This window comes from Lissotriton helveticus, chromosome 3_1 (assembly GCF_964261635.1).
Source record: "Lissotriton helveticus chromosome 3_1, aLisHel1.1, whole genome shotgun sequence".
In the NCBI taxonomy this organism is placed as follows: Eukaryota; Metazoa; Chordata; class Amphibia; order Caudata; family Salamandridae; genus Lissotriton; species Lissotriton helveticus.
In genome coordinates this window covers 1,625,969,164-1,625,995,077 of record NC_136061.1, presented here as the reverse complement: position 1 = coordinate 1,625,995,077, position 25,914 = coordinate 1,625,969,164, and the positions used below count along the sequence as shown (strand labels likewise).

At 41.0% G+C, this 25,914-nt stretch overlaps 1 protein-coding gene across 2 annotated transcripts in view; it reads right to left on the bottom strand.

Moving 5' to 3' along the window:
• Positions 1-25,914, bottom strand: part of DPP10 (dipeptidyl peptidase like 10) — a 1,755,202-nt gene that overhangs the window by 15,395 nt on the left and 1,713,893 nt on the right. For both annotated transcript variants that reach the window (XM_078683981.1, XM_078683980.1), the window contains exon 25: positions 15,618-15,691. In XM_078683981.1, the coding sequence (XP_078540107.1) occupies positions 15,618-15,691 (74 nt within the window). The remainder of the gene's footprint in view (positions 1-15,617; positions 15,692-25,914) is intronic.

Sequence of the window (25,914 nt, the reverse complement as noted above, 5' to 3'; positions counted from 1 at the left end):
GGGAGTATATTCCTGTTATGGAGGCTGCTGTGACCAAACACGCTAAGTGGGAAGCAGTGTGTGACAACATGCCACTGTGAAGTAGAAGTGGCAAATAGAATTCAGAACTCATGAAAATGTAAATGACTCTGGGGGAACCTTAAGGAATGAGGAAGTGCAATCATAGTAAGAAAATTGGAGCCAAGGAGTGGAGTAACTTGTGTACAATGTGGAGGATGTATAAACTTTACTGTCCTGATGAGAGAGTACACAAATAGGAATTAAGAACATAAACAGTTCAGTAAAAACAACTGATTAGTAAGACTGTCCAAATTTCAACACCGGTTGTTGATCTCTATTGTTTCATTCAGGTTCTGTCTTGAGAAAATATTTCTCAATGACAACATCTTTTGGGCTGTTTTGGATCTGTCATTGTCTTGTCCATCTGAGCACTTGTTATGAAATGTATTCTTTTCCTGAAATTTACATTAGAGGAGTATTCAGGGTTTTACATCACAGCCTGTTGTTGTGCTGCCTCATACATGTCTTGATTTTTTGTTCTGGTTTCCCAAATTATGCCAGGTTGCATGAGCACACAATTGCATATCCCATATGTTGGGAGCTACTATTAGCAAATGTGTGTGTGCAACTGTCATACCATTATTAAAAAATGAATTCCTTCCAAGGTTTGACTATGGCATGTATGGTGGCCTGTGAGTTGTGGCAATTCTCAGGGTAATGATAAGTGATTTTACAGTATGTTAATCAACTTATTTTGTTTGTGCCAAGTGGTTTCACATGTGTTCTCCCCGTGGAAAAGCTAACAGGGTTTTTTGTAGTTTTTGTTCCACTTTGTCAGTATATGGTAATTTTGTAGAATGATTTTCTGGAACTTTGATGTGTAGTGACTGAAAGTTGACACTCATACTAGTTGTTCCAATGTTGGTCGTAGAAATCAAATTTGTGGTGAATGCCAGACTCTTTTTTGACTCTTTACAATGATAGTCTATGGCTAACTTTTCTAAAGGAACGTGTTTACACATTCTTTAGCTATATTGAAGTAATCTATTTTGGAGCAATTTTGTCTTATTCTGGGGAACTAGCAGAAGGACACTTTTTCGATTTCACAGAGAAAATTTGCAGACATATTTTTATTATCACCTGAAATGTTAAAGGTCATAATGGAGCAGCGAGGTAAAAAAGAGCTAAAGAGGAGTTAAAACTTGTTAACCATGCTATCTAAGGCATTAATGAAACACGCATTATTTTATGAGCTACCATCTTTTAAATGAACTGACATTCCTACAATTGTAGTTCTAAACACATTACATGCCTACTCAGAGGGTTTCTATATGAATACAAGATTGAGTATGAGAGATTGCAACCAAATCATCAAATTCCAAGGGATGGTGGATTATTATGGGGAAATATCCTTTACAACGCAACTTTTACCACGCAGTGCCTTTATGATGCAACTTTTACAACGCAAACCATTACAACGCATTGCGCTGGGAGGCGCTCTAAGATAGGGAATAGGTTTAATTTACTATCCAACACCTTCCCTACTATCCACGGGGACTGGAGTTGGAATAGTAAATTAAACAATTCACTATCTAGCGCCCCAAAGTACTATGCGTTTTAAAGGCATGCGTTGTAAAAAACGCGTTGTAAAGGCGTGCGTGGTAAAAGCATGCGTTGTAATGTCATACATCCAATATTATGAATTTACAAAAGGAGCTTCCACTATGGGGTGATGAATGTATTATCTGTGAGTACTGTTATGTCATTATTAATACAAATATTGACTCCGCTAATTACAAAACCTTTCTCAGGATGGTTAGGGTAGTATGGGCAGTTAAAACGTATTGCTACCCTTTGTCTCTATGAGCGATTTGTGTTATGTTAAGAATTCAGCATGTGTGTGCACTTCCTATTCCATTTCAGCACTAGTGTCTCATTTACAAAAGCACTGTTGCAAACTGTAAATACTCTTAAATAACCCTCTATTTATTTAGAACACGTCCCAGCATCAGAGGATGTACTGATAGCAGTTTTACACAGAGAAAATATAGGTGGTTTATGAAGAAGTTTATGGTTAAAGATTTTGAAGTTAGGGACAGTTATCATAAGAACAATTACATAGTAATGAAATAAATGAATAAAGTGTTTAAAATTTGTTAATAGGAAAAATTTGGTAGATCAGCTTGATATTCCAACAAAATATCATGGACAAAATATTATGCTAGTAGAATATAATTTCAAAAATATTGTCAACTCACAAATATCGTGGGTCAGCATATAAAAGGAGAGAGGATATTTTTTTGCCATGTGTTTTTTAAAATATTGTTGTATTGAATATCTAACTTTTAATTAAGATAATATATTGGTTAGTTTTTCATTGTAATGTATTTATATTATTGTAATATTTGCATTTTAATGTTTTGGCATAATTTGTAATTCTATTATCAAAATTATATTTTTTACATTTAATTAGAAATCTTTAATTAGGTAGCAAGTTTGGGGGTGTGTAGGGGAGGAAGGTGGCAAGATATTTAAAACATAAATCATTGTTTTTATTCATCATCATCATCATAGTTTTATTGTATGATTATTTAAAATCTTTACAATCTTTACAGGCAGTAAAAAATACAACAACAAGTTTAAATTACAAGTTAAAAAATTATCGTTAAGTCTGATTGTTATGTGTCAATAGTCTTTACGATTATCATGATCCTCATACACAGCATGTTAAGTCCATTTGTTTCGGTTAGTCATTATGTGTTCATTAGGTCTGTTCCTTTTCTAGTATCTGCTTTAATGCCATGGACATGAATTTAATTCCCCGACATGAAAGTATGGGGGAGACACCACTTAGCCACCGCGTGACCGCCTGTCTGCAAGTGCGGATTTTCAGTGTGTTGAAAATTGCCCGAAGATATCTTCTTCTTAAGGCTTGCAGCGCTGGACATACACATAGTATGTGCGCCACTGTTTCGTTCTTGTATCCGCATAGTCTGCAGTTTGCACTTTCTGTTTTTCGTTTCCAGGAAGGGATTAGGTCTTTTGTAGAATGCATGCCAAGACGGTACGCTATTAGAGTTTTTTTTTAGATGTTGACAGTAGTGTTGGGCTAAATAGGCTTGCAGTTTTTGGGTGGAATATGTGTTGACTACTGTCCAAGCGTGTCTCTGTTTGCTTAGGATTTTTTTGTCTGTGAGCAAGGAGATCTTTTTTGCCGATCCATTTGCTATTTTGCAGAACTGCTTGTGGTCAATGTTTTTATTCCACACTTCGTGGAGTCCAAGGGTTGACAAACTCTGGTTAAGGAATTCTCCCCAATGGGTGGTGTTCGGCTTGTTTATTAAGAAGTTTATTTCCTCCCAGCACATGTTGTCCCAGGAATCACTGGGTGCATGTCGGGGCTTGTGGCAAGATTTTACAAATGTGGAGTTTGACCTAATGTCTTGATTTTGTAAACCAAATTCTAGTCTAACTTGGGCTGCTGATGCTGCTTTTAGCAACCCAAACACCACTTTATATATTTTGTTTTGTAGGCTGTTTAAAATTATTGATTCGCTCCCGAGCCATCCGGTTAGTCCATAAGACAAGGTAGGAATAATTTGGGCAGCCATGACTTTTAGTAAGTGGGTGTAGTTTGGACCGGCCACTATCTTGTGCAGTTGTCTGTATGCGTATATTAGTGATTGCGCTTTCCCTCTTAGTACCTGAATATGCTTCTTTTTTGTGTTGCCGCGCTCGATGGTCATCCCCAGGTATTTATACAAGTCTTGTTCTTCGAGGAGAGATTTGTTGATTGTCCATGTGTATTTCAGTTTCTTTCCCTCCGTGATTCGAAGCACTTTAGTTTTGTTTTTGTTCAGCTCCAGGTTTTCCTCTGTTAGGTACGAAACCAGCGTGTTCACTAGGCGTTGCAGCCCGACTGGTGTTTTACTAAGTAAAACTATATCATCGGCGTACTGCATTATGGGTACGGGAGCGTTGCCTAATTTCGGTGCGTGGCTTTCTGTTGCGTCTATTTTTCTTCCAATATCAGCAAGGTATAAATTAAAAAGGCTGGTAGCGAGGACGCAGCCTTGTTTAAGTCCGTCCTGTGTTTCGATTTTGTTAGTCAGGCTGCAACCATTTCCTTGTTTGACCCTGGCCCATGTCTCACTGCATAGTTTTGTTATTACATTTATTAGATATTGTGGCATCCCCCACTCTCTTAACTTGCTCCACAGCATGGGCCTGCTTACATGGTCGAAAGCCGATTTTATATCGACGAAACAGGCATATAGGTTGTATTTTCTTTTTTTGGCGTTGTCAGTTAATAAGCATAGGGTGACCAGGTTGGTAGTTGTCCCCATCCCCGTTCTGAATCCAATTTGAAACCTAGGGATTATTCTTCCTGAGGTTTCCCAGTCCTGCAGCTCTTTCAACAGGCACGAGGCATACAACTTAGCTTCTACATCTATTAAGGAAATTAAGCGGTAGTTTCCAGGCTCTTTCCGGTCCCCTTTCTTGTAAATTGGGTGGATGATGTTTCCTCTCCATGTTTCCGGAAGGGTTCCTTTTTTTAAAATGTCATTGAATAGTGTAGATAAAAGGTCGGCCCAGAAATCCGTGTCAGATTTGGAGACTGCGGTTGGGATGCCATTTGGCCCCGGGGCCCCTTCTGATTTTAGTTTCTGTATTAGCCTTTTTATTTGGGCATGTGTTATCGTTGGTTCTTCTTGAGTAAGATTTGGTTCTGTAGTAACACTGTTGCATGGGTTTGAACTGTAGTCCTCGCACTCCATTGGTCACCCTTGTTCTTTTTTTCTGATTCTTTGGGGTTCTTTTATTAAATAAAGATTCTTCACGTAAGTCTCCCATTCCGTGTTGCTGATCCCGGGATCCTGTTGTAGTGTGTGCCCCAGCTTTAGTTCATTAATGATCACCCAGAACTCTCTAGGGGATGCTTTTTTTGTGGAAATCAGTAGCTTTGTCCATACCTGTTCTTTATATTGGCCTTTTGCTGCCCATAGTTTTTTTCGGTATTCCTTTCTCATATTTCTGAGGTCTACAATGTTTGTATATTGGCACTTTACTGCCATTCGCTGGGCCCTGGCTAATTTCTTTTTTTCTTGTTTTAGATCCTTGTTAAACCAGGGCACTGGTTTTCTTGTTTGATCTTTGTTTCCTCTCGGGTGAGATGAGTGATTTTCCATTAATACCTCTAACAAATTTTCCCAAGTTTTTATTGGCTCACCGTTGTCGAGGCTCCCATGTTGGAGCATGAAAGTGGTGGCCGTGGTCATGATGTTTTGAGTGTCCTCGCCCCTCCGTTTTAATTTCCGTAAGATGAATTTTTCTTTTTCTTGGTTTAGTTGCCTCATTCTCTCGGCTCTGGGTACAATGATATCAAGCCTGAGAATTTGCGGGAAATGGTCACTTTCCAGACGCTGGACTATTGTGTAGTCCACGATTGCGTTTGTCAGATTCGTTGTTACCAGTGTGAAGTCCAGAGCTGATTTTACACTGCCACTCACGTAGGTGATGCACGGTTGGGTCGGGCCTTCCTTTTTTTTGCTTTTTAATATTGTTAGGCCCATTTTTTCTACTTTCCTTCGAATCATTTGAGTGGATGCAACTACTGCCCTTTTGACTCTGTTTGTTTTTGTCGTGTTAGTGATAAATACATTTTGATTAAAGTCTCCTGAGATTATTATGGAGCTTTGTTTGTTGGTTTTTTGTAAGGTTTTGATAAGGGTTAACAGTGTTTTCAGTTTTTCTTTTTTTGTTTTCTGATCTGGATGTATGTAAATATTTAATATTAGCAGTTGTTGCAGGGGCTGTATTGTGATTTTTATGGCTTGAACCCAATTTAATCCAACGTCCATTGTTTCTTGGATTCAGTTATATTTCTGAGAGATGAGGATTGATAAACCACCCCGGGGATGACCATATTTTGCATGTTTTTCTGCAAGTATGTGATAATCCGTGAGGCCTAGTATTCCTAATTGTGATAAGTTCCACATTTCTTGTAAAAGTATTATGTCTGAATTGTCAAAAACAAGTTAGAGTTTCATGGTCCTGCTCTATGGAGTTAAAACCGTGCAAGTTCCAAGAACATAGTTTGATTTGGTCTCCTGTTGTTTTGTCCTTTTGTCTTCCAGTTGCTTGTTTTCTGGCTGTGGTTGTATTGTCAGTTTTAGGAGCCCTTTTCGCTTAGCGCGGTTGGGATCCAAGACCAGTCTTGGTTGCTACCGTGGAGCCGGTAAGTAAATGTCTGATTTTTCAGTATGGTTTTTGTTTCTGTTCCTTTCTCTGGGGTGGTTGCTCGAGCTGAGTATAAACACAATTTTGTTTGGGGCCTTTGGGGCTCCTTAACCTTTTGGTAATCTGAGCTATTATGTAGGGGATAAAGGTATTTCGGTTGCTTGTGTTGAATTATTTAAATTCCCCAGTTCTTAAATGTTTCTTTGTGTGCGTAGATTTGTGCTGCTAACTCTTTCGATTTCCAAGTAGTAACTGAGTTTTCTGTTCCTGGCCTTGCTCTATTTTGCTGGAACTCTACTACTTCCATGTCTTGGGAGACCATTCCCTTTAGGGCTGGGCTTTCCTTAATCAATTTTAAGATGTTTCCTCGGTTGAGGATATCATGTTTTCCCATTGTTTCAAACTCAGGAATAAATGTTACTACTGGTTCGATTTCATCTGATGTTAATCTTAAGTTGTCTGATTGCGATTTTGAAATGTTTTTTGTACTTGAAAGCCCTAATTTAGAATCACTTTCTGTTACGTGGGAAGGTAGCATCTCCCTTCTGATTTCAGTTTGCTTCCTAAATCTAATTCCTGTACCTTGAACTGGTTGCACGTGTTCATGGAGATCTCGCTTTGTTATGACACTCCTACCTGTTGCGTTGGTCGTAATCTTTAAAGCTTTCAGGTCATGATCGCGTTGAGAGGTTATTTGTTCTCTTACGGCCATACTTACATTTTTCAGCTTTTCATCCGGTTTACTTTTTTCCTCTTCCTCTTTTTTTTGGGATGTAGACAAAGTGGGATGTAGGTTACAACTGCTGGTATGGGTGTCCTTGCCTTTATCCCCGGCTTTTGGGATGTTTTCTACATAAGATCTTATTCAAGGGGAATCCTTGATGTTACGTCTGGGTTTCATTTTGTCTACATTTGGTTGTTTGGGTCTCGTTGGCCCAATCAAGGGCTTTTGGTTCTAGATTTTGTGATTCTTCCATCTTTGTGGAGTTCTCAAAGGAAAAGCTTACCCTTTCCGGGTTTTGTTGGTCCTGAGTACTAGCCGAGTTTTTAGGCCTGTCCTTTTGTTTATCTGGGTCTTGCTTAGTCTCTTTCTGAACATTGGAAAGATGTGGTCTGGGACACCAATGAGTTTTTTCTTTTGTTTGGGCCGTGCCTTCCTTGCTCTTTTTCGTTGACGTTTTGTTAATTTGTCCTGTTGTACGGTCAAAAGGGCTGGCGAGCCTTCGTTAATTTGCTCTTCTTGGCTTTCCAACGACCCTTTGTCTTGACCTTTAACTGTTTTCTTCTCTGCCCTGTTAGGGGATTCGTCCTGGATATGACTTCCAGATTGGCCTTTTGGAGTTCCATCCTTATGTGTGACGTTCACATGTTCCCAATTTCTGTTTTGTTCGCCGGTGGATTTGACTACTCCCAGAATGTCAGTTAGAATCTCTGGGAGGGTGGGCAGTTTTTCATTTATACTGCCGCAGTTAAAGTGACTAAATTTTGTATAATTTTTTGTTTGGGATCCATTTCCTGTGTTTGTGTTATTTCTGCTTTTGGTTTCAATGTTGACCACCATTTTCCTTCTTGGGTAGTGAGGTTAATATTGTATCAACTTTAGAGCTTATTTTGGAAATATGCTCAGCTATGATGTTTATCAGATCTATTTGTACTTCCATTTTATCCGACTGGAAGTTTAATGCTTTTATTGCTTGGTCCAGTGTACTAATTAGGGATTTCGCCCAGTTTTGGTTGTATTGAGGACCGGCTCTGTTTCCTAAATTCGCGCTTGACTGTTCAATCCTACTTGTTGATGAAATTAGAATGGGGTCCGTCTGGGCTTGGTTTATTGCCTCGTTACTGGCAGTGCTGGTATCGTCAATCAAAATTATTTGGCCGTTGTCGTGGTCCTTTGTGTTTCGTGGTGTAGAAGCCTTTTGCTCATGTGTACGCCCCTTTGAGGAGGGAGATGCGGTTGTCGATTTTTCAAAATCTAGTGTTATTTTTGTTTTATTCTTGGTAGTAGTAATCGGCTTTGGCGTATTTTTACTTGAGACGGGCTTTTCAGACTCTGACTCCCGCTCGGGTTTCTGTCTTAATATGCCTCCCGTGTCCACTCCTTCTGCTGATTTCTTGTTGTTGGTGTATTCTTTGTAACTAGTGTTTTGGAGACTTGATTTGGCAAAAAAGATTTTCTAGTGATTCAAGGTCTTGTGTTGATGACAAGTAATTTTTAGAGTTCTTTTGTTCCTTTGTTTCTTGAACACGTGAGCAAGTTGTGAGTGTGTTGTCGCCTTCTTGATTGAGGTCCATTTTCTCAGAAGGACTGAGTGCGTTGTGTACTTGGACCTGAACTGTTTCTATCTGTTTATTCGTGATTTTGATTTTCCCTGTGTTTTCGGGATTGCCTTGTACGTTTTCCTGTGTACTTCGATTTTTTTGCATTCTTTCCTTATTTGAAACCCTTAATGCTGTGAACGATTTAGATGTCTCTGGAAGTATTGGGCTTAGGAGATTTTGCGACTCTGCTGTGACGGAGAAGATCGCTGAAACCGGCTCTTTCAAAACAAAAAATGTGTTAATTTTTTGCTGTCCGTGATTACGTGTCGCTGAACAAGGATTCTCCGGTATTGCCACCAACTTTCCTGGTATAGTCACCGACTTTCCAAGGTCTTTCCTTTCCATTATTCTCCCGTTCTCTTCGTCTGATGGCGAAGATAAGGACTCTTTTAGGATTAATTTCAGGTTACTTTTTTTTTGCTTTTTACTGAGATTAGTTTGCCTTTTAGTACCAGATCTCATTTTGTCTTGCTTTGCATATACCTCCGGCTGCCCTAGTGACGCCCTTTTTTTCTATTTTTTGTTTTTTTGACTGGGGCGCTGCTGGCTTCTAGCCGCTTCTTCGGGTATCGCTGTCCGAGCTGACCTAACGGACCTAACGGACCGACTGTTGCAGGTCTTTGTACTTGGTGTTGGGACCCTTATCTCCCCCCTTGTCGGCTGTGTATTTAAAGAAAACTGGTGCAGCGGCGGTGTTGTTATCACAACGCTCTTATTGTGCTCTTAATGTCCTCACACCTGCCCGCCCAACCGCATTAAGCGTGCGTGGCTGGTTCTTGATCTCGGACCCTTGCTCCTCTTTGTCGGTTTTGTCGGTGTCGACTTTGTGGGAGATTGGATGTGCTCTTGGATGCTCTTGGATACTCAAGCCACTGCTCTGGGCTGTATCTTGTCCTACGTTGGTGCGTCACTGCGTCTATGCAGCGACGGGGATTAATGCCACCCAAAGCTGCCCTAACGTAGAGGTTGTTAGGCCCCTACATGACCCTTCGGTACTTGGGAGGTTTTCCCACTTCCTGGCGAGTGGATGTATTGGCGACGGGAGGGTAGGAGGGTTGGTGGGTGGGTGCGGTGTTAGGAACGCTGTTACTGTTATACAACACTCGGCGCTCAACGCGCGCTCCCCCTCCTCCACCTCTCCTCCTTTCCTCGCCTGTTCGCCGGCCCGCACGGGCTCCTCTGCGAGCTGCTCCCCCTCTGACGTTGTTTGGTTGACAGGGGTGGCAGTTCTTAAAGTTTTAAAAGATTTGAGAGTTTTGAAAGTTTGTTTGCCCTTTTATCAAGTTGATTAACTCGGCCCACACGGGGCTCCACAATAAGCTGCAGCAGTACCTCTGGTGCCGCTGCCGTTGGAGAGACAAGAGTGGCAGTGACGGTTGCGGTAGCAGCAGGCGGCAGGACGGCGTTGTTTTCACAGCGCTACCACAGCGCTCACACCGCCCGCCTGCCCGCTCGCTTTTCCATCTAACAGCTGTCTGCCCTGTGACTCCTTACCGACTGTGATCTCCGGACCGGTCTTTGCTTCCTTGCCTCCAGGCTCGCGGGTTCGCGGCAGGGCTCGCGGCTGGATGGTTCAGGGGTTGGCTCTTCCACGGCGGTCCTCTGCCCTCAGTCCGAAAACTGCGCCACTCCTCTCCCCACCGTCACGGCTGCAGAACGCCAACAAGAAGCAGGAAACAACGAGTTTGCTCTCTGGCGCCCTCCAGTGGTCCAATGATCATTGTCTGAAAAGCTCTAATTGCTGCAGAGTATTGAATTAACATTGTATTTAATTGTTTCCATTGGTTTATATAAATGAACTTATTTATTGATAATTCATATTGTAAATTATTTAATTGACTGAATGTTATTTTAACTATGTGTTTTTTTTAATAATTGTGAATTTATTGATCAGTTTATTTAAATATAAAAGTTTGCAAGTGAATTATATATGTATTGTTCAATTGTGATGACTTAATAATTAATTTAATATTAATAATATTTCAATTTATATTTTAAATAATCTTTTTTGGGTGGTGGAACAGATGCAACTGCCTTATTTATACATATTTCTAATTTCTTTTATTTTTTATTTTATTTGTTATTTTTAAAATTTGATTTACTTTAATTTAACTTTAATTTTTTTTAGTTTTAGTTACGTCTAAATGTTTTTATTTTTTTATATTTAAATGCCTTTTTAAAGAAATATCTAAGAGATAGAATAGTACATCTACTCCTAAAAAGTCCAAAACTTTCCCAACTGTTTCTCAGATTGGATTGAAAACTAAGGGCCCGATTAACAGAACTAACTTAAGACAAAATCCTAAACTTACTACCATTTTGGTATTCACAGAAGGCACTTACTCATTTTGGTACTCACAGAAGCCACTTACTCATTTCGGTATTCACAGAAGTTAGGAGTCCTAACTTTAGGACTCCTAAATGCCTTCTGTGAATACCGAAAGTCTTAAAGTTAGGATGGTTCTCAATTTAGTAGTAGTAAAGTTAGGACTTTTAACTTTAGGACTCCTAAATGCCTTCTGTGAATACCGAAAGTCTTACAATTAGGATTTTCTCCATTTAGTAGTAGTAAAGTTAGGACTCCTAACTTTCAGACTCCTAAATGCCTTCTGTGAATACCGAAAGTCTTAAAATTAGGATTTTTCTCAGTTTAGTAGTAGTAAAGTTAGGACTCCTAACTTTAGAACTCCTAAATGCCTTCTGTGAATACCGAAAGTCTTAAAATTAGGATTTTTCTCAATTTAGTAGTAGTAAAGTTAGGACTCCTAACTTTCAGACTCCTAAATGCCTTCTATGAATACCGAAAGTCTTAAAATTAGGATTTTTCTCAGTTAATAGTAGTAAAGTTAGGACTCCTAACTTTAGAACTCCTAAATGCCTTCTGTTAATACCGAAAGTCTTAAAATTAGGATTTTTCTCAGTTAATAGTAGTAAAGTTAGGACTCCTAACTTTAGAACTCCTAAATGCCTTCTGTGAATACCGAAAGTCTTAAAATTAGGATTTTTCTCAATTTAGTAGTAGTAAAGTTGGGACTCCTAACTTTCAGACTCCTAAATGCCTTCTCTGAATACCGAAAGTCTTAAAATTAGGATTTTTCTCAACTTTGCTACTACGAAACTGAGAAAAATCCTAATTTTAAGACTTTCAGTATTCACAGAAGGCATTTAGGAGTCCTAAAGTTAGGAGTCCTAACTTCTGTGAATACCGAAATGAGTAAGTGTCTTCTGTCAATACCAAAATGAGTAAGTGCCTTCTGTGAATACCAAAATGGTAGTAAGTTTAGGATTTTGTCTTAAGTTAGTTCTGTGAATCTGGCCCAATAATTCCAAACCATCCAAAGTCCAACAGTTTCCCTGATTTTGCTTATGTTGGAATATAACCAGTAAGTTCATCCCCCTCCAAAGGCCAACCCTTTTCTATTGTAGGTCAGATGGCCGCTTTTGCTTTAAACAAGAATGGCAGCATGATTGAAGTTCGCTGCACTAGAGGGAATTTATAATGAATGTGTTGGGGCTTTAAAAGGTGCTACTGCTATTGCTTTCTTTTAAAATTGATGTTCATCTGTGTTTTAAACAATACTTGCTTTTTGCACGCACGAGCTGTGTTAAAGCTCAGGGGGGCCAAACTCGTTTGCCACATCAGCGTTCTAGCTTTCAGATGCTTAGACGAAGACATCGGCTTCATAAACAGCCGAAGGTGCGCCTCAGGCAAGCCCGTCTGCGCTCGTCCGCGCCTGACCAGGCCCAGGGGACAGAACCCCTGCTGGTTCTACTAGAGATAGTCTTTATTACGACAGCAAGCTGCTCAAACGGCTCTGCTAAAATGTTAAACATCTATAAGTTGTTCCAGCGGACCACAGACCTACAAACCGCCCCACCAACAGATACCATAATCCCCAAAACACAAGCCCTGCTAGAAGAATTTCTGTCTTTGGACCTAAACTCTCCCAAAGCTATCTAAGACTGCTAAAATTGTGTTCCCCTGCTGATCCTGCTCCCCCCACCATTTTAAACCAAATCAGCGATATCGTAACACCAGGTAAACTAGAAGAGATAAACACCTCACTTTTGTACAGGAATTGTACCCCCCTTATGGAAACAAGCCAGGCTAAAACACTTCTGAAAAAAACGAACCTGGACCCCGAGGAGTGGGCAAATTACAGACCCATCGCTCTGCTACATGGAATCAGCAAACTAGCAGAAAAACATGTGAACACTGCTCTGTCTGGATTCCTGGAAGATAATAATTGCCCCCATCCCATGCAGACAGGATTTAGATTCCAACAGGGCACCAAGACCGCTCTTCTAGCCGTGGTAGAATCATCGAGGAAAATTCTTGATGTCGGAGGCTGCGCTGCTCTGATTTTATTACACCTCAGCGCAACCTTCGATATGGTGAATCATCAATTGATGATCCAAAGACTTAGGGAGGTAGGAGTTTCTGGAACAGCACTGAAATGGCTACAGTCCCTCCTGAAACACTGAGTTTTCTCAGTCTTCAAAGAGGAATTCACATTGAAGCAAATGCCCCTGACACGTGGAGTCCCCCAGGGATATTCCCTTAGTCTATCTATGTTCAGTATCTATATGAGTTCCCTAGCAGGAATTGTGTGCTCAGAGGGGATAAAGATGGATGCGTATGCCTATGACACCCAGTTAGTTGTCTCCCTTAATCAGCAAGACAATTCTGGTCCTGGTCTGGCCTTATGTCTTGAGAAGATATCCAGATGGATGGATAACTCATTCTTAAAACTTAATGGAGCAAAGACTGAGCTCATGCTCCTGGGTCACTCGGCCCCATCAAACCTAGACCCCTTTTGTCTGTGCTCACCGCCTGCTCAGAAAAAACAGATTAAGAGTCTGGGGTCTGGCTTGACTGTAATCTCAACTTTAAGGAACAAGCCCAAAAGGTCGCAGCCAGCCGCTATGGTCTCCTAAGAATGATCCGAGGTATCCATCCCCTGCTTCCTTTTGCGGCCAAACGGCTACTAGTTCAAACGTTAATTTTATCACGGCTTGACTATGCCAATGCCCTCTATTTAGGAGCCCCTCAGATCTCAACCAAAATATTGCAAACTGTACAAAATTGTGCAGCTCGCCTCTTATTGAACATCCCCAGTCACCTCTCTGCTAAACCTGCTCTTGCCACTTTACAATGGCTACCAATCCAAGAAAGAATTCAATTTGAATCGCTGTGCATTGCACATAAAACCCTCACTGGCAAGGGCTGGTCAATGATTCCCTCCTTGATTCAGCCCTACCGACCATGTAGGGCACTGAGATCTGACAAAAAAGGCCTAATCCTAGTACCGAAGATCAGGAGATCACAAACAGGATGCCGTCTGTTTTCATATAACACGGCCACGCTTTGGAACCATCTGTCGGACCATATACGGCTCAAACCTAATTATCTGAACTTTAGGAAACAATTGAAAACTTTCCTTTTTCCTTGATCTGCTGAAAGTCTAGGAGCGCCACTGATAGCGCTTGGATGCCCTCGGGTAACCACATGGTCTACAAGTGCTTTTTCATTCATTCATTCAGATAGGGGTGGGAATAGTAAAGCTAACCCATCCAAGTCCAACACTTTTTCTGCTTTTAATTATATTGGAGTGGTAATAGTAAACCCAACACCCCAAAATTCCAACATTCCCCCTACTGTTGATAACATTGGAGTGGGACTATTAAGTCTAACTCATTTAAAATCCAACACTGTGCTACTTTTGCTTATTTTGCAGTGGGACGAGGATATGTAACCACTCCAAAGTCCAACCCTTTCCTTACTCCTGCTCAGATTGGGTAGGTATAGCAAATCTCACCTCTGCAGACTCCAACAAGTTTGGTGCTTTTGCTTACGTTCTTGTTGGAATGCCAAATCAACCACCTCCCAAGTCCACACTTTCCCTACTTTTGCTGATGTTAGAGTGGGGATAGTAAATCTAATTCCAGAGACTCTAATTCAGAAATTAGCAAATGAGTCAGAATCCCGTTGGGGAAAGTGAATTAAACGGATTTAGATCAATTAACCACCAGCCTAAACTTTAACCATATTTGTGCCAACTAATGCAAAACAAAAAATAAGACCCATTTTTGTTCAATAAATAAGCACAATAGTTGCATATTCTAAAATAATGTGATTCTTCCCATGGTACACCCGCTAGTTATTGAAATCTTCTGAGTGTGTAAGCCAGTGATTCCATTACCAATGCAAAGATTAGCGAAGACATCCAGAATCACAAACGGAGTCTCCACAGTTATAAACATGCTAATAGTAAAATTACTTTGTGATTTGCAAACAATCATATATTTAGACAAAAGTATAACTCTCCCTTTGTGAACCAGGCCCTCTAAAAGCATGGGCATGCAGATCTCAGGCAATGCGCCACCTGCTTGGGGTTTTATAGTATTTCATCTCTTGTCTAGTATCACATTATTATTCTGACAAAACCTGACCTTTCCTAAACAGCAACACCATCCTCACCTGCACACCTTCATGGGCTCCTGCAGATGCAGATCTCATGCACTCTAGCCATATTTGATATCATTAGTTGTTATGGCGTTTTCTTCTATGGACCATATAGAAAGTAACTCTGGCCTGGTTAGAAGGCATTTTAAGGCCAGGTGACATAGTTGTGAATAAATGATTGCTTATTATAGTCTATCTTCAAATGTCACTGATTTCCAACTAACAACGAATACACTTAGGGATATTATCACCAAAATGGCAATCTATGGATTTTGCTTTTTTTTGCTTAAGACACCGAAATGGCATGATTTTGATATTGTTGGCATTCACCACTGACAATTAATTATTTAAATGATGGGAGAGAAAGTTTGTAACAAATGCTTTGAAAACAAGTTGAAGACAAAATTGACATGATAAACATAGGCTCCATAGTCTAAAAAAGCAACGTTTTTATCTCCAAGTGATTTTGAGATTTTCTCTACTTGTCAAAGTTATGTCAGCTTTTATTTTTGATTATTTCGAATCAGGATTCTTGTAGGTTTTTGTTCACTGAATTGATACTAAACATGTAAAACATTCGAATACACACCTGCATTGTGTAGTTCACTCCAGCTTTAATTAGGTGTTTAATGAGTTCTGCCGAATGTTGAAAATGGACTTTAGCTGGGAAAGAAAATATTGAAACAAAGTGATAAATATTAGTTTCTCGTATATTGTCTTATGAACACTATAAATAAAATCATTCTGCTTTCATTTAAATCAATAGCAATTTTTTTTTTGATAATCCGGAAGGGTGATCAAGGCGCTCAAATTTAAATTATACGATTTTTCACTGTCTATGTAGGTTCATTAATTACTTTAAATGCATAAACAGAGCTGTTCTTGGAGGTTTTTGAACCTCACTATTACTATGAGCAAGAGTGCTATTGTAGAACTACCTCATATACTCCGAAACGCCAGCTCAGAAAGGGTCGGTCATAGATCTATGCGCCATTCACCCCTATCCCTTTAATGCTGATAATAAGATGCAAGTGGAGATCTATTCACACATTTAGACAACTGTAAACGGGCATGGACAAAACATGGAGAATTCTCCTCTAAAATGAGAGAGGAAAGGTTAGAGTCAAGAAGGGCACATGCTAGGTCATACAAGTACAACCACACATGGTTATGCCTAATTCACCAAAGTTACATCCACATCTACTGAAGTAGTACAGACAAGCAGGATATGCCAAGTTAGTGAGACCTTTACCTGCAGAAGTCCAAAGTGTGGATTGAGCCTGTCTGTCTCCCTGGAGATTCTGAACAGGAAAAGCAGCTCCCCAGCCCCTTAGCCCCCCCCCCCCGGGCCAGGAGACCCAGGACTGGGGATTGGTTATTCAACTACCAGGCAACTCTGAGCCGTCCCCTCACACTAGCCCAGGCCCCTTAAGGCCTTGCTGGGTGCACCACAAATCATTCTCCTCCATCAGTTGCAGCCTCCCTGTGCCCCAAATTGTAGTGAGCAGAGTGCAGGAAGTGGTAAGGAGACAGACTAGTGCCTTCTCTTCCCCAAAACAAAAGTCCTTTTCTGTGGTTTCTGTCTTTGCCTGTGGTTGTTACAGTTAAAACATTGTAGTTTTAACCTGCCTGTGATTGGATATTTTATCACCTGTTTTGTGTTTTAAACTTGTGTTTTTTCCGGCCCATGATTGCTTCCATTTAACGTGTTGAATGGTGGGATTTGCAGTCCAAACTCTGTAGTTTTTCCCTCTCATTGCTGGTGACTTTAAGTTTTCCCTCCAAATTTCTCCTTTGCTCTGTGCTAAGACCTGTATGTTAAAACAGTGCACCCCCAGCCACCATTTTGTGTTCACAAGCCAGTGAAACTAGCCCCCTGCCTCCCTCCTCAGAGGGTGCTTCTGTGAGCTGTTTAAACTGTGTTTACTAGGGACTGTGTTGTTATGTTATGTTATGTTACAGGTATTTATCGTGCGCACAGCTGCTCCAGCAAAGGAGCGTCCTGTGCACTTCGTTGTTTGGCCAGTAGATGGATTAAAGTTTTATTCAAACAGTATTGTTAGATTTCAAGTTAGTGAGGCCTTTACCTGCAGAAGTCCAAAGTGTAGATTGAGCCTGTCTGTCTCCCAGGAGATTCTAAACAGGAAAAGCAGCTTCCAACTCTCTGGCCAGCAAACCTTGTCTGAGGTCGCTGTGACCTTATATGGTCTGATATTGTGTGGTACATGTGTACACTGATTGGTGGTTGTATCTGATGGTTCTATTGGATTAGGTCTAGTATCCTCATTGGTTGGGTATTTGAGTGTTCTGATTGGTTTCTAGGTCTGTGATTCAATAAATGTTGGGTTGGGACTAGAGCTAGGGTTAGGATTTCTATTGGAAATAGGGACTAGGGTTTCCTGTGTTATTGGTTGTTGGGACTAGAGTGGGACTAGGGCTAGGGTTATGCTTTTAATTGGAAGTAGCAATTAGGGCTTCTGGTGTGATTGGTTGCTGGACTGGTTGTGGGACTAAGAGTAGGGTTGGGCTTTCTATTGGAAGTAGGGACAAGGGCATCCTGTGCCAATGGTTGCATGAACTTGGGGTGGGACTACTGGTAGGGCTAGGGCCTCTATTGTACGTAGAGATTAGCATTTTTTAACTGATTGGGTGCTTGGACTAGGGCTAAGATTGGCTGTAAGGTCCTGGTCTCCTATTGGTTCTAGATTTTTAGGGCTAGTGTTGTGATTGGATAGTGTTAGGGCTAGGGTTCCCATTGGCTGAGGGGGTCACTGATTACTAGGGCTATAAAATTCAGGCTTAGGGCGTCTCAGCCCGGGCGTCGAGGCTAAGGGCGGAGAGGACATGGGCAGTTGCCTGTTTGAGCCTGTTAAGGGCGGAGAAGACAAGGGCAGTTGCCTGTTTGAGCCTGTTAAGGGCGGAGAGGACAAGGGCAGTTGCCTGTTTGAGCCTGTTTGAGACTGGTCAGGAACAGTGCCAGAAATGCTGCCCAATATACATACCTCCATTATGCATCTATATACTTTCAATGCACTTATGTGGATCTATATATTTATCACTTGCTTCTAATTTAGCATTTCCAATGCACTTCCCTATTTCTCAGCCAATACTTCGCTCAATATATCCTCTACATCCACTCTCTCATTTAACCCCAAACCCCATACCAATACTATGATCCCCAAAATAACCCTTTCTAGACTCTCTCCTACTCTACCCCTCCATGCATCATCTTAGACCTCTTTTACTATACCGATCCCCCAAAACAAACTTTTCTAAACTCTTCCTTATTTTCTACCCCTCCCCAACCCTTCTCAATCCAAGTAACTGACTAACATATCCACCACTAAAATTACTTTCATGTTTCACTATACTAATTCAACACTAATCCTGATGGGTTCCAGAGTAGCGTGCTACTTGCGCTTCAAAACCCCATCAGGGGTAGCAAGTGCTATATAAATACAAACCTCTTTCCCTTCACTATCCTGACACCTACCCGTCTCTACCCAAATAACTGAAAAACATATCCACTACTCAAATAACTTAATATTTTACTATACTAATTTTCAACACTAATCCTTTATGAGTTCCGGAGTGGCGTGCTACTCGCCAGAAAAGCGATTCAACATCCATCAGGGGTAACAAGTGCTATATGAATGCAAACCTTTCTTCCCTTTGTATCCCTCCGTTATCCTTCTCACTCCAAATAACTGACTAATATCCACCACTGAAATTACTTTCATATTTCACCATATTAATTCACCACTAATCCTTTATGGGCTTCCTGAATAGCATATTTCAACACCCCATCAGGGGTAACAAGCGCTATATAAATCCAAACCTTTTTTTTCCTCCTCTATCCTTCTGCTATCATTCCAAATCCAAATAACTGACTAACCTATCCACCACTTAAAATGTGCTTGCATGTTTCACTATACTAATTCAACACTAATCGTCTATAGGTCCCGGAGTAGCGTGCTACCCGCCTAAAAAGCAATTCAACGCCTCGTCAGGGGTAGTAAGCGCTATACAAATGCAATTGCAGAACAATACAATACAATACAATAACCGCAACCAAAGAAAACATGCAGAGAGATTTACGTCATTAAACAAAAATCTAAAAACGGGTGTATTTACATTGGACATTCCCAAATCAATACTGTTGAACCGATGTAATAATCATCTGTCAGTGCAAAATGGGGGTGGGGCGGGATTGACAAGATTTGCACGGCACACTTTATCAAATGTGCCGTATCAGATCAAAAAACAGTCGCACACACTCAGATCATAAAAGAAAGCAAAACATATGCTGCCAAATTTTGCACAATATCAGCAAATGTGTTTTTGAACTGCCCCTTCCCCTCTCATGATGATTAATAATTGAAAGAGAAAGGGGCTATATAGGCAGAGCCACACTCTCTTTACCACTGTACCAATACATTCCTAATGTGATTCTGGAAATGATTATAGAATGAAAATAAGAGCTCACATGACTGCTCTAATGTCATACCTACTCCTTTCAAAGTACTGGCTGCACTTCATTTGCTGCCCACTGTATCATTTCAGAGGATCAGTGACCCATGGCTAGCATCTCAAAGGCCTACACTCCATGTACTTGCATCAGCGCTGTACATGCATAACCAGTCGACTGAAGGAGAACAACACAATGCCACAGCAGGACAGACAATGAGCTGCACATCACTTAATCTGTCAATGCCCATTTCCCTGGGCGCTAGTGCCTTCAATTGCATGTTCACATGGACACATGTATATTGAGATTGCCATCACTGGCACTCTCTTAACTTGCAGCTGTTGATGATGACTGCAAGCTGATGACTGTGCACTCATGCAAGAACTACCTATGCAACTGAGAAATGAGAATATGGTGACATTTACATGTCCCATCAGACTTAACTAATCAACCACATTGAACTACCTGAATGCATCTGTGAAAAGAATGTGAAGTTTTTTAAATGGGTGAAAACTGTAACATTTAACCCACATTTGTTTTGTAAGTGGTTGTTAGATCTGTCATCCTTAGGGTGGTCTTCTCTTAAACATGTTGGCCGCTTACCTCCATGTGCATTCTGTCATTTGTTTCTGTTTGCCTTAGGACTCTGTGCACTTCAGCACTGCTAACCAGTGTTAACAGCCTTGTGCTCACTCCCCTAAACATGGCTTGATTGGCGTACATCTGATTGGCATATCTAATTTACGTATATTTCCCTTGTCAGAGTGGTGTACCACATAACCATGGGCTGTAAATTAAATGCTATCAGTTGCCTTCAGCATTTGTTGTGCACTTACCTTAAGTAGCACCTTACAACATGTCGCTGGACTGCCTTTGCAGCCTGAATACAGGTTTAAAGTTTCAACTTGACAATATAACCTCATGCCAAGTCTTAAAGTCCCATTCTAGTGAATAAGTCATCCCTAATGTACACCCTAGGTAGCCCGTAACGCAGGGTGTATTGTAATTAAAAGGTTGGTAGTGAAAAACTCCTACATTCATTTTTGCTGCTGTGAGGCCTACCTATCTCATAGGATAACATTGTGTTGCCTTATTACATTTAATAAGGGTTAACTTGTGATAGGGGCCAGGTAGCCAGTTCATTTTTGACATCTATGAAATTGTAATGAAAAATCACTGTTAGACTTTCTGAATTCTTCCCAGACAATCACACAATAGAGAGATTAGGGATGCCTGAATGGGCCATCTGCAGGCAGAATGGGGGAGCAGAGCACAGCCTCACTTGCAACTAAATAGGGTGTGGTGCTCTGCCTTCACACAAAGGGCCTATCACCTCCATATTTTCACTGTAGCCAGCTTGGAGCCAGGGCAGGAGAGTAAGGAAATGTCATGTACTTCAAAGAGCCTTTAGAGACGTTTCTCCTATTTTCTAGAGGAAGAGCACCAGGGTATTAAAAAAGACCTGCAGACCCACTCATCAGTTCACTCATGGACCTGCGGAAGGACTCTCAGAGGACTGCCAAATGTGGTGACCAGCAGTGCACCGGGAAAGATTGCTTTGTACTTGGAATACATGTTTTGCTGCCTGAAGCCTGCCTTGAACCCTCAGAGGCCAGCCCTGCTGTTGAGTCTTGCACCTTTACTTGTACACAGGGCTTCCAGCATGACTCCATGGGCTAGTTTGATGGCCTTCTGCTAAGTGCCATATGGACACAAAAGGCTCCCACCATCTGAACCTGCACCTGGACTCAGCCTGAGTGAGTCCTGATCCCACAGATGTTGTCCCATCAGTGCTGGACTCCTTAGCAGTGCTAAAGATGCCTAGATGGCAAAATCCCCAAACTGAGGACTTTTTGCACAAAAACTGCTCAGAGAACCAGGAGAAGTCTGAGACTAAATTGCTTGTGTATCTGCTGGAGGTGCATCACTGGTCAAAGTGAACTTAGGAGCTTCTCCTGCTATGTTCTTCACTGCAGCAGTAATTCTACTTAGCATTCATTCACCAAAGAGGTATCCAAGCCCCTGAAACGGTCTCCAGTTACACCTCTCAGCCTCATCCTGCTGGAGATTTTTGACTTCCAAAAAACAGACTTAGTTGGAACAGAGAAATCTTCACCATGATTTTGACCCAAAGCTCCCCGACTATGATGCTCCCTCCTCAGACACTGCCTGCACCCTTGCCCTGCTGAACTCAGGAAACCTTTCTCAAAATGTCTTCAAATTCCAATGGTAAGCACTGACCGGGCCCAATCCACTCCTTGTATCTGAACAATGCTCGTCACGGTTTTTCTCCTTCGACCCGGTCTCACTTGACTAGATGCCTTGGCGCTTTGCTCTTTTAGTTGTCAAGGAATGTATTAAAATGTTCTCTATTTGTCTAAATTAGGGTGGGACTTTTCTTGTGTCTTGTTTTTACTTTATTACGGTGTGTGTGCTGCATAAATACTTTATACAGTACTTTATACAGCAACGTTAAGCCTGGCTGCTTTTTGTGCTAAGGTACCCAGGGTTAAACACAGGTTAATTTAGTGATTTATTGTGGTTCACCCTGGATGGGATTGTGGCTGCTACTTCATCAGGGCTCATGCGGCAGTCAGCCAGGAGCACAATTCCTCCCACTGATGCTTCACATGGTCTCTTTCACCATCTCCTTACACCCTTTCAGGTGTCCCCTAAAATGCCTAAAACAGTGCACATGATGATCCAATGCATAAAAGTATTCACATTTTTCTTACTCAAGTTGCATTTAAGAAGCCTTCATCACAGCAAAGTGTGTCTATGAACTTCCCCGAAGTGCTAGTTAGCAGCTTCTTACTTGTTGCAGAATATTGCTTTGCAACAAAGCTGAGACATAAACCTACACCTTGCACTATGCCCCAATCCAGGAAGGTCCCTAGGACGGGTGGATGCCCACGGATCATTTTCTGTGTTGTGTAATTGTGCCTTTATACTTTACCTGACTTACAAGCCTTGTTCATGCATCACAGTGGATGGCATATCTTAAGTCAGTGAGAAGGCTTATCTTAAGTCAGTGACGGACTGTGGACATTGTAATAGTCCTCACAAGGCATGAGACTCCATTGTTTCTCATAACATGAAATAACAGCCAAACAAACCCCATGTTAATATAATAAACAAGTACTAGACATGATTTACATTATTATATCCATGTGTCGTGTTTTATGTGCGATGTACCTAATATGTGAATTTGTAAACATCCCAATGTGCAGATTAAATGTTCTTGCAATGAATAAAATACACCATCAAGCTTTGAGTTTACAAGATTGCTGAATTTGTGAGACTAGCATCATTGTGAGAAATAAATAATGCATGACATCACTGGGCAACCATCTATGCAGATAAGCCTATAGTCACTTTCTCACCCCTTATTATCTTCTGTAATTGCTATTTTTCAGATTTGGTAAGCTAAACATCCACACCCAGAAGTAAAAGAAGCATAAGGGCAAAATAAGCCAAAATTGCTGAGGAGATAAATAAGAGGTTCCTCAACTATGAGCCAGAAGAATTCAGATAATTGGGTAGTGGGACTTTATTAGCTATGCTCAGCTACATGGAAGGGCTGACACCAAGCGACCCTCAGTGCTTGTCCGGCAATATGGCAGGTGGTGCTCAGTGGTAACTATTCCCACATGGTAAACCAGGAGAATAAGGAAGTCCTGGGAGGTTTAGTGCTGTTAGGCCAGCATAAAAAGCCCCTGGTCATCATTAGAAAGTCCACAATGTGCCATACAAAACTATAATCCTCAGCTTATCCCACTACTCTGGAGGGTCCTTAAGACGGCAAGGCTTGACATTGTTGGTTACCTAGAAGCCTAAAAAGAACAGTATAGTGGTAGAAATAGGTACTGTTGTTTAAATTGAATCAGAAAATGTTAAGATTACTAACTGGCCAGTATTTCAAGAAAATGGATGACATTCACGTGTTAAAGTCAGCTTTCATATTTTGAGGGAGATTTTCATACCTTTTGCGCTGGTTTAGTGCCACAAAAGTGACCCAAACTACCACCATTTTTTCCCCTATTTTCTTTCCTGTGCAAAAGGTGTTTTGCACTAGAAAGTACCCTGTAAGTAGGGCAAAGTTGAACAAGCTTTGCCTCATGCCTAGCATAGTATTTAGTACAGGAAGGGTAGCCTTCCTGTACAAACCTATGCTACACTCATGCACACACCCTAACTCTGTGACGGTAAGGTGTGTGCATGGCGCACAGCAGCTGAAATCAGTGCCGGTGCAAGGGAAAGGGGAGGGGAGAGCCATATCTTTGGAAATATGGCGCTCTTCTGTTCTCTCCCTGTCACATAATGCAGGACAGCTTCGCGGGGGTTGCGCTGCATGGTTTTTTTTCAAATCTCCCCCTTTGTTTATATTTGAACATACTTTTTTGTTATGCCCTTGGTAAACATATTTTACAAATAAAACTAACAGAAACCATTAGAAATGTGTCTGCTAACGCTCTGAACTATTCCTGTCATGACTGAGTGTTGAAACAGAGGTCAACTTTCTATGTAAGTGACTACATAGAATATTGTATACACTTTTTGTATTTAAGTTCCATTTCATGTCAGTCCATAACCCTAAAAACATGTAATCCTACATGCATTTTACTTTGCTGCCATGAATGTTGCATAATGCCAATGTAATGATGTAAATAAGCTGTCATACAGATACGCATAACATACACATTTCTACTCACATTACCACTTTTGTAGAAGGAATACACATATGTAGGGTGAAACAACCCAACAGCACAGTCACGGGTTTTGGTAAGTAAAGCCACGGTAACTTGCAGATTTCAATGCCCGCCTTCTATTTTAGACATCGCCAGATAATAAGAGGTTAAATGAAATATAAAAGAATTGACAGGGTTGACCATCCAAATCCTTGATCACGTAACTATTGTTAATGTATTTTGCCCAATTTTGCTTAGGTTATGGTATTGTTACAAAAACACACTCGTTTTCAGCAGTGAAGGAACTTGCAAGTATAGAGGATATATCATTTAGACAATATGATGTTACTGTCAAGGACTACATTGAAAGTCTGCTGAGCTCCCTTTCAGATTGCCAGAGTGAAGGCCTCCTCTCAGTATCTAATGTGCCGCCTTCACAAAATATTATATAGGAAAGGTGTCCTGGGTCTCCTTTATAGAGTCACAGTTTGGCGGAAGAACTACAAAGGGGAATAACCTCGCCCTCCTTTTGTAAGTCTTGATTAACATGACGAAAGCACTGGAGAAATCAGAAAGGCACCATACTCCTCCCCACCTCAGAAAGATTAAAAAGAACCAGGCTAGGCCAAAAGAAGATACCAGAAGGAAAACAATCTAATTTGTTTGATCACAAATCAGGAAAAAAAATAATAGCAATGAGCAAAGATCATGTTGAAAAATTAGGTATTTAATGGATTGTGCAGTATCTTAGTCTCATAAAGCATCCTTTTTAAATGCTTCAGCCAGGACCTGCCACCAAACGAAGAGACTCTGCAGCATCCTGGATTGGAAAACTCATATAGAACTGACCACAATCATACAAAAGGCTCTTTGTCAATTTTGGTTCTACCCATTTCCAGAGCTCATGGAGTTCGTTTGACTTTAAAGAAGCAACCTAGGTTTCATATTCTACATACTACATAGAAATCTGGAGTCTTACTGCTGCCATTAGTAATCCCCTCTGTCGTGGATAAAAGGCTTCTGGGTTATGATAAGCGCATAAACAGGCACCAGAGTGACACATGCCTCTGGCAATGTGCTGATGGCGAATGAATGACGTTACAACGCATACATTTACAATGCATGCCTTTACAACACAGTTTTCACATCGAAACATCCTTTATAATGCATTATTTTGCATAGCATTTCATTCCATCGCATTTTCAGAAATTACCTTTACAACGCATACCATTACAATGCATACCATTACATTGCATTTAAGGTAAGTGTTGGATAGTATAGGGGTAATAATTACTATTCTAACTCCAGTGAGTGCAATAGTAGGGTAACTGTTGGATAGTGTAGGGGTAAAGATTACTACTCTAACTCCAGTGAGCGCAACAGTAGGGTAAGTCTTGGAGAGTGTAGGGGTAAACATTACTAGTCTAACTCCAGTGAGTGCAACAGTAGGGTAAGTGTTAGATAGTGTAGGTGTAAACATTACTTTTCTAACTCCAGTGAGTGCAACAGTAGGGTTAGTGTCGGATAGTGTAATGGTATGCGTTGTAATGACGTGCGATGTAATGCCTGCGTTGTAGTGACATGCATTGTTATTACATGCGTTGTAGTGACATGCAATGTAATGGCTGCGTTATAATGGCATGCAATGTAAAGGGTGTTGCGATGTAATGACTGCCATGTAAAGGTAGTGCGATGTAATGACTGCGTTGTAAAGGTTGTTTCCCGCTGAC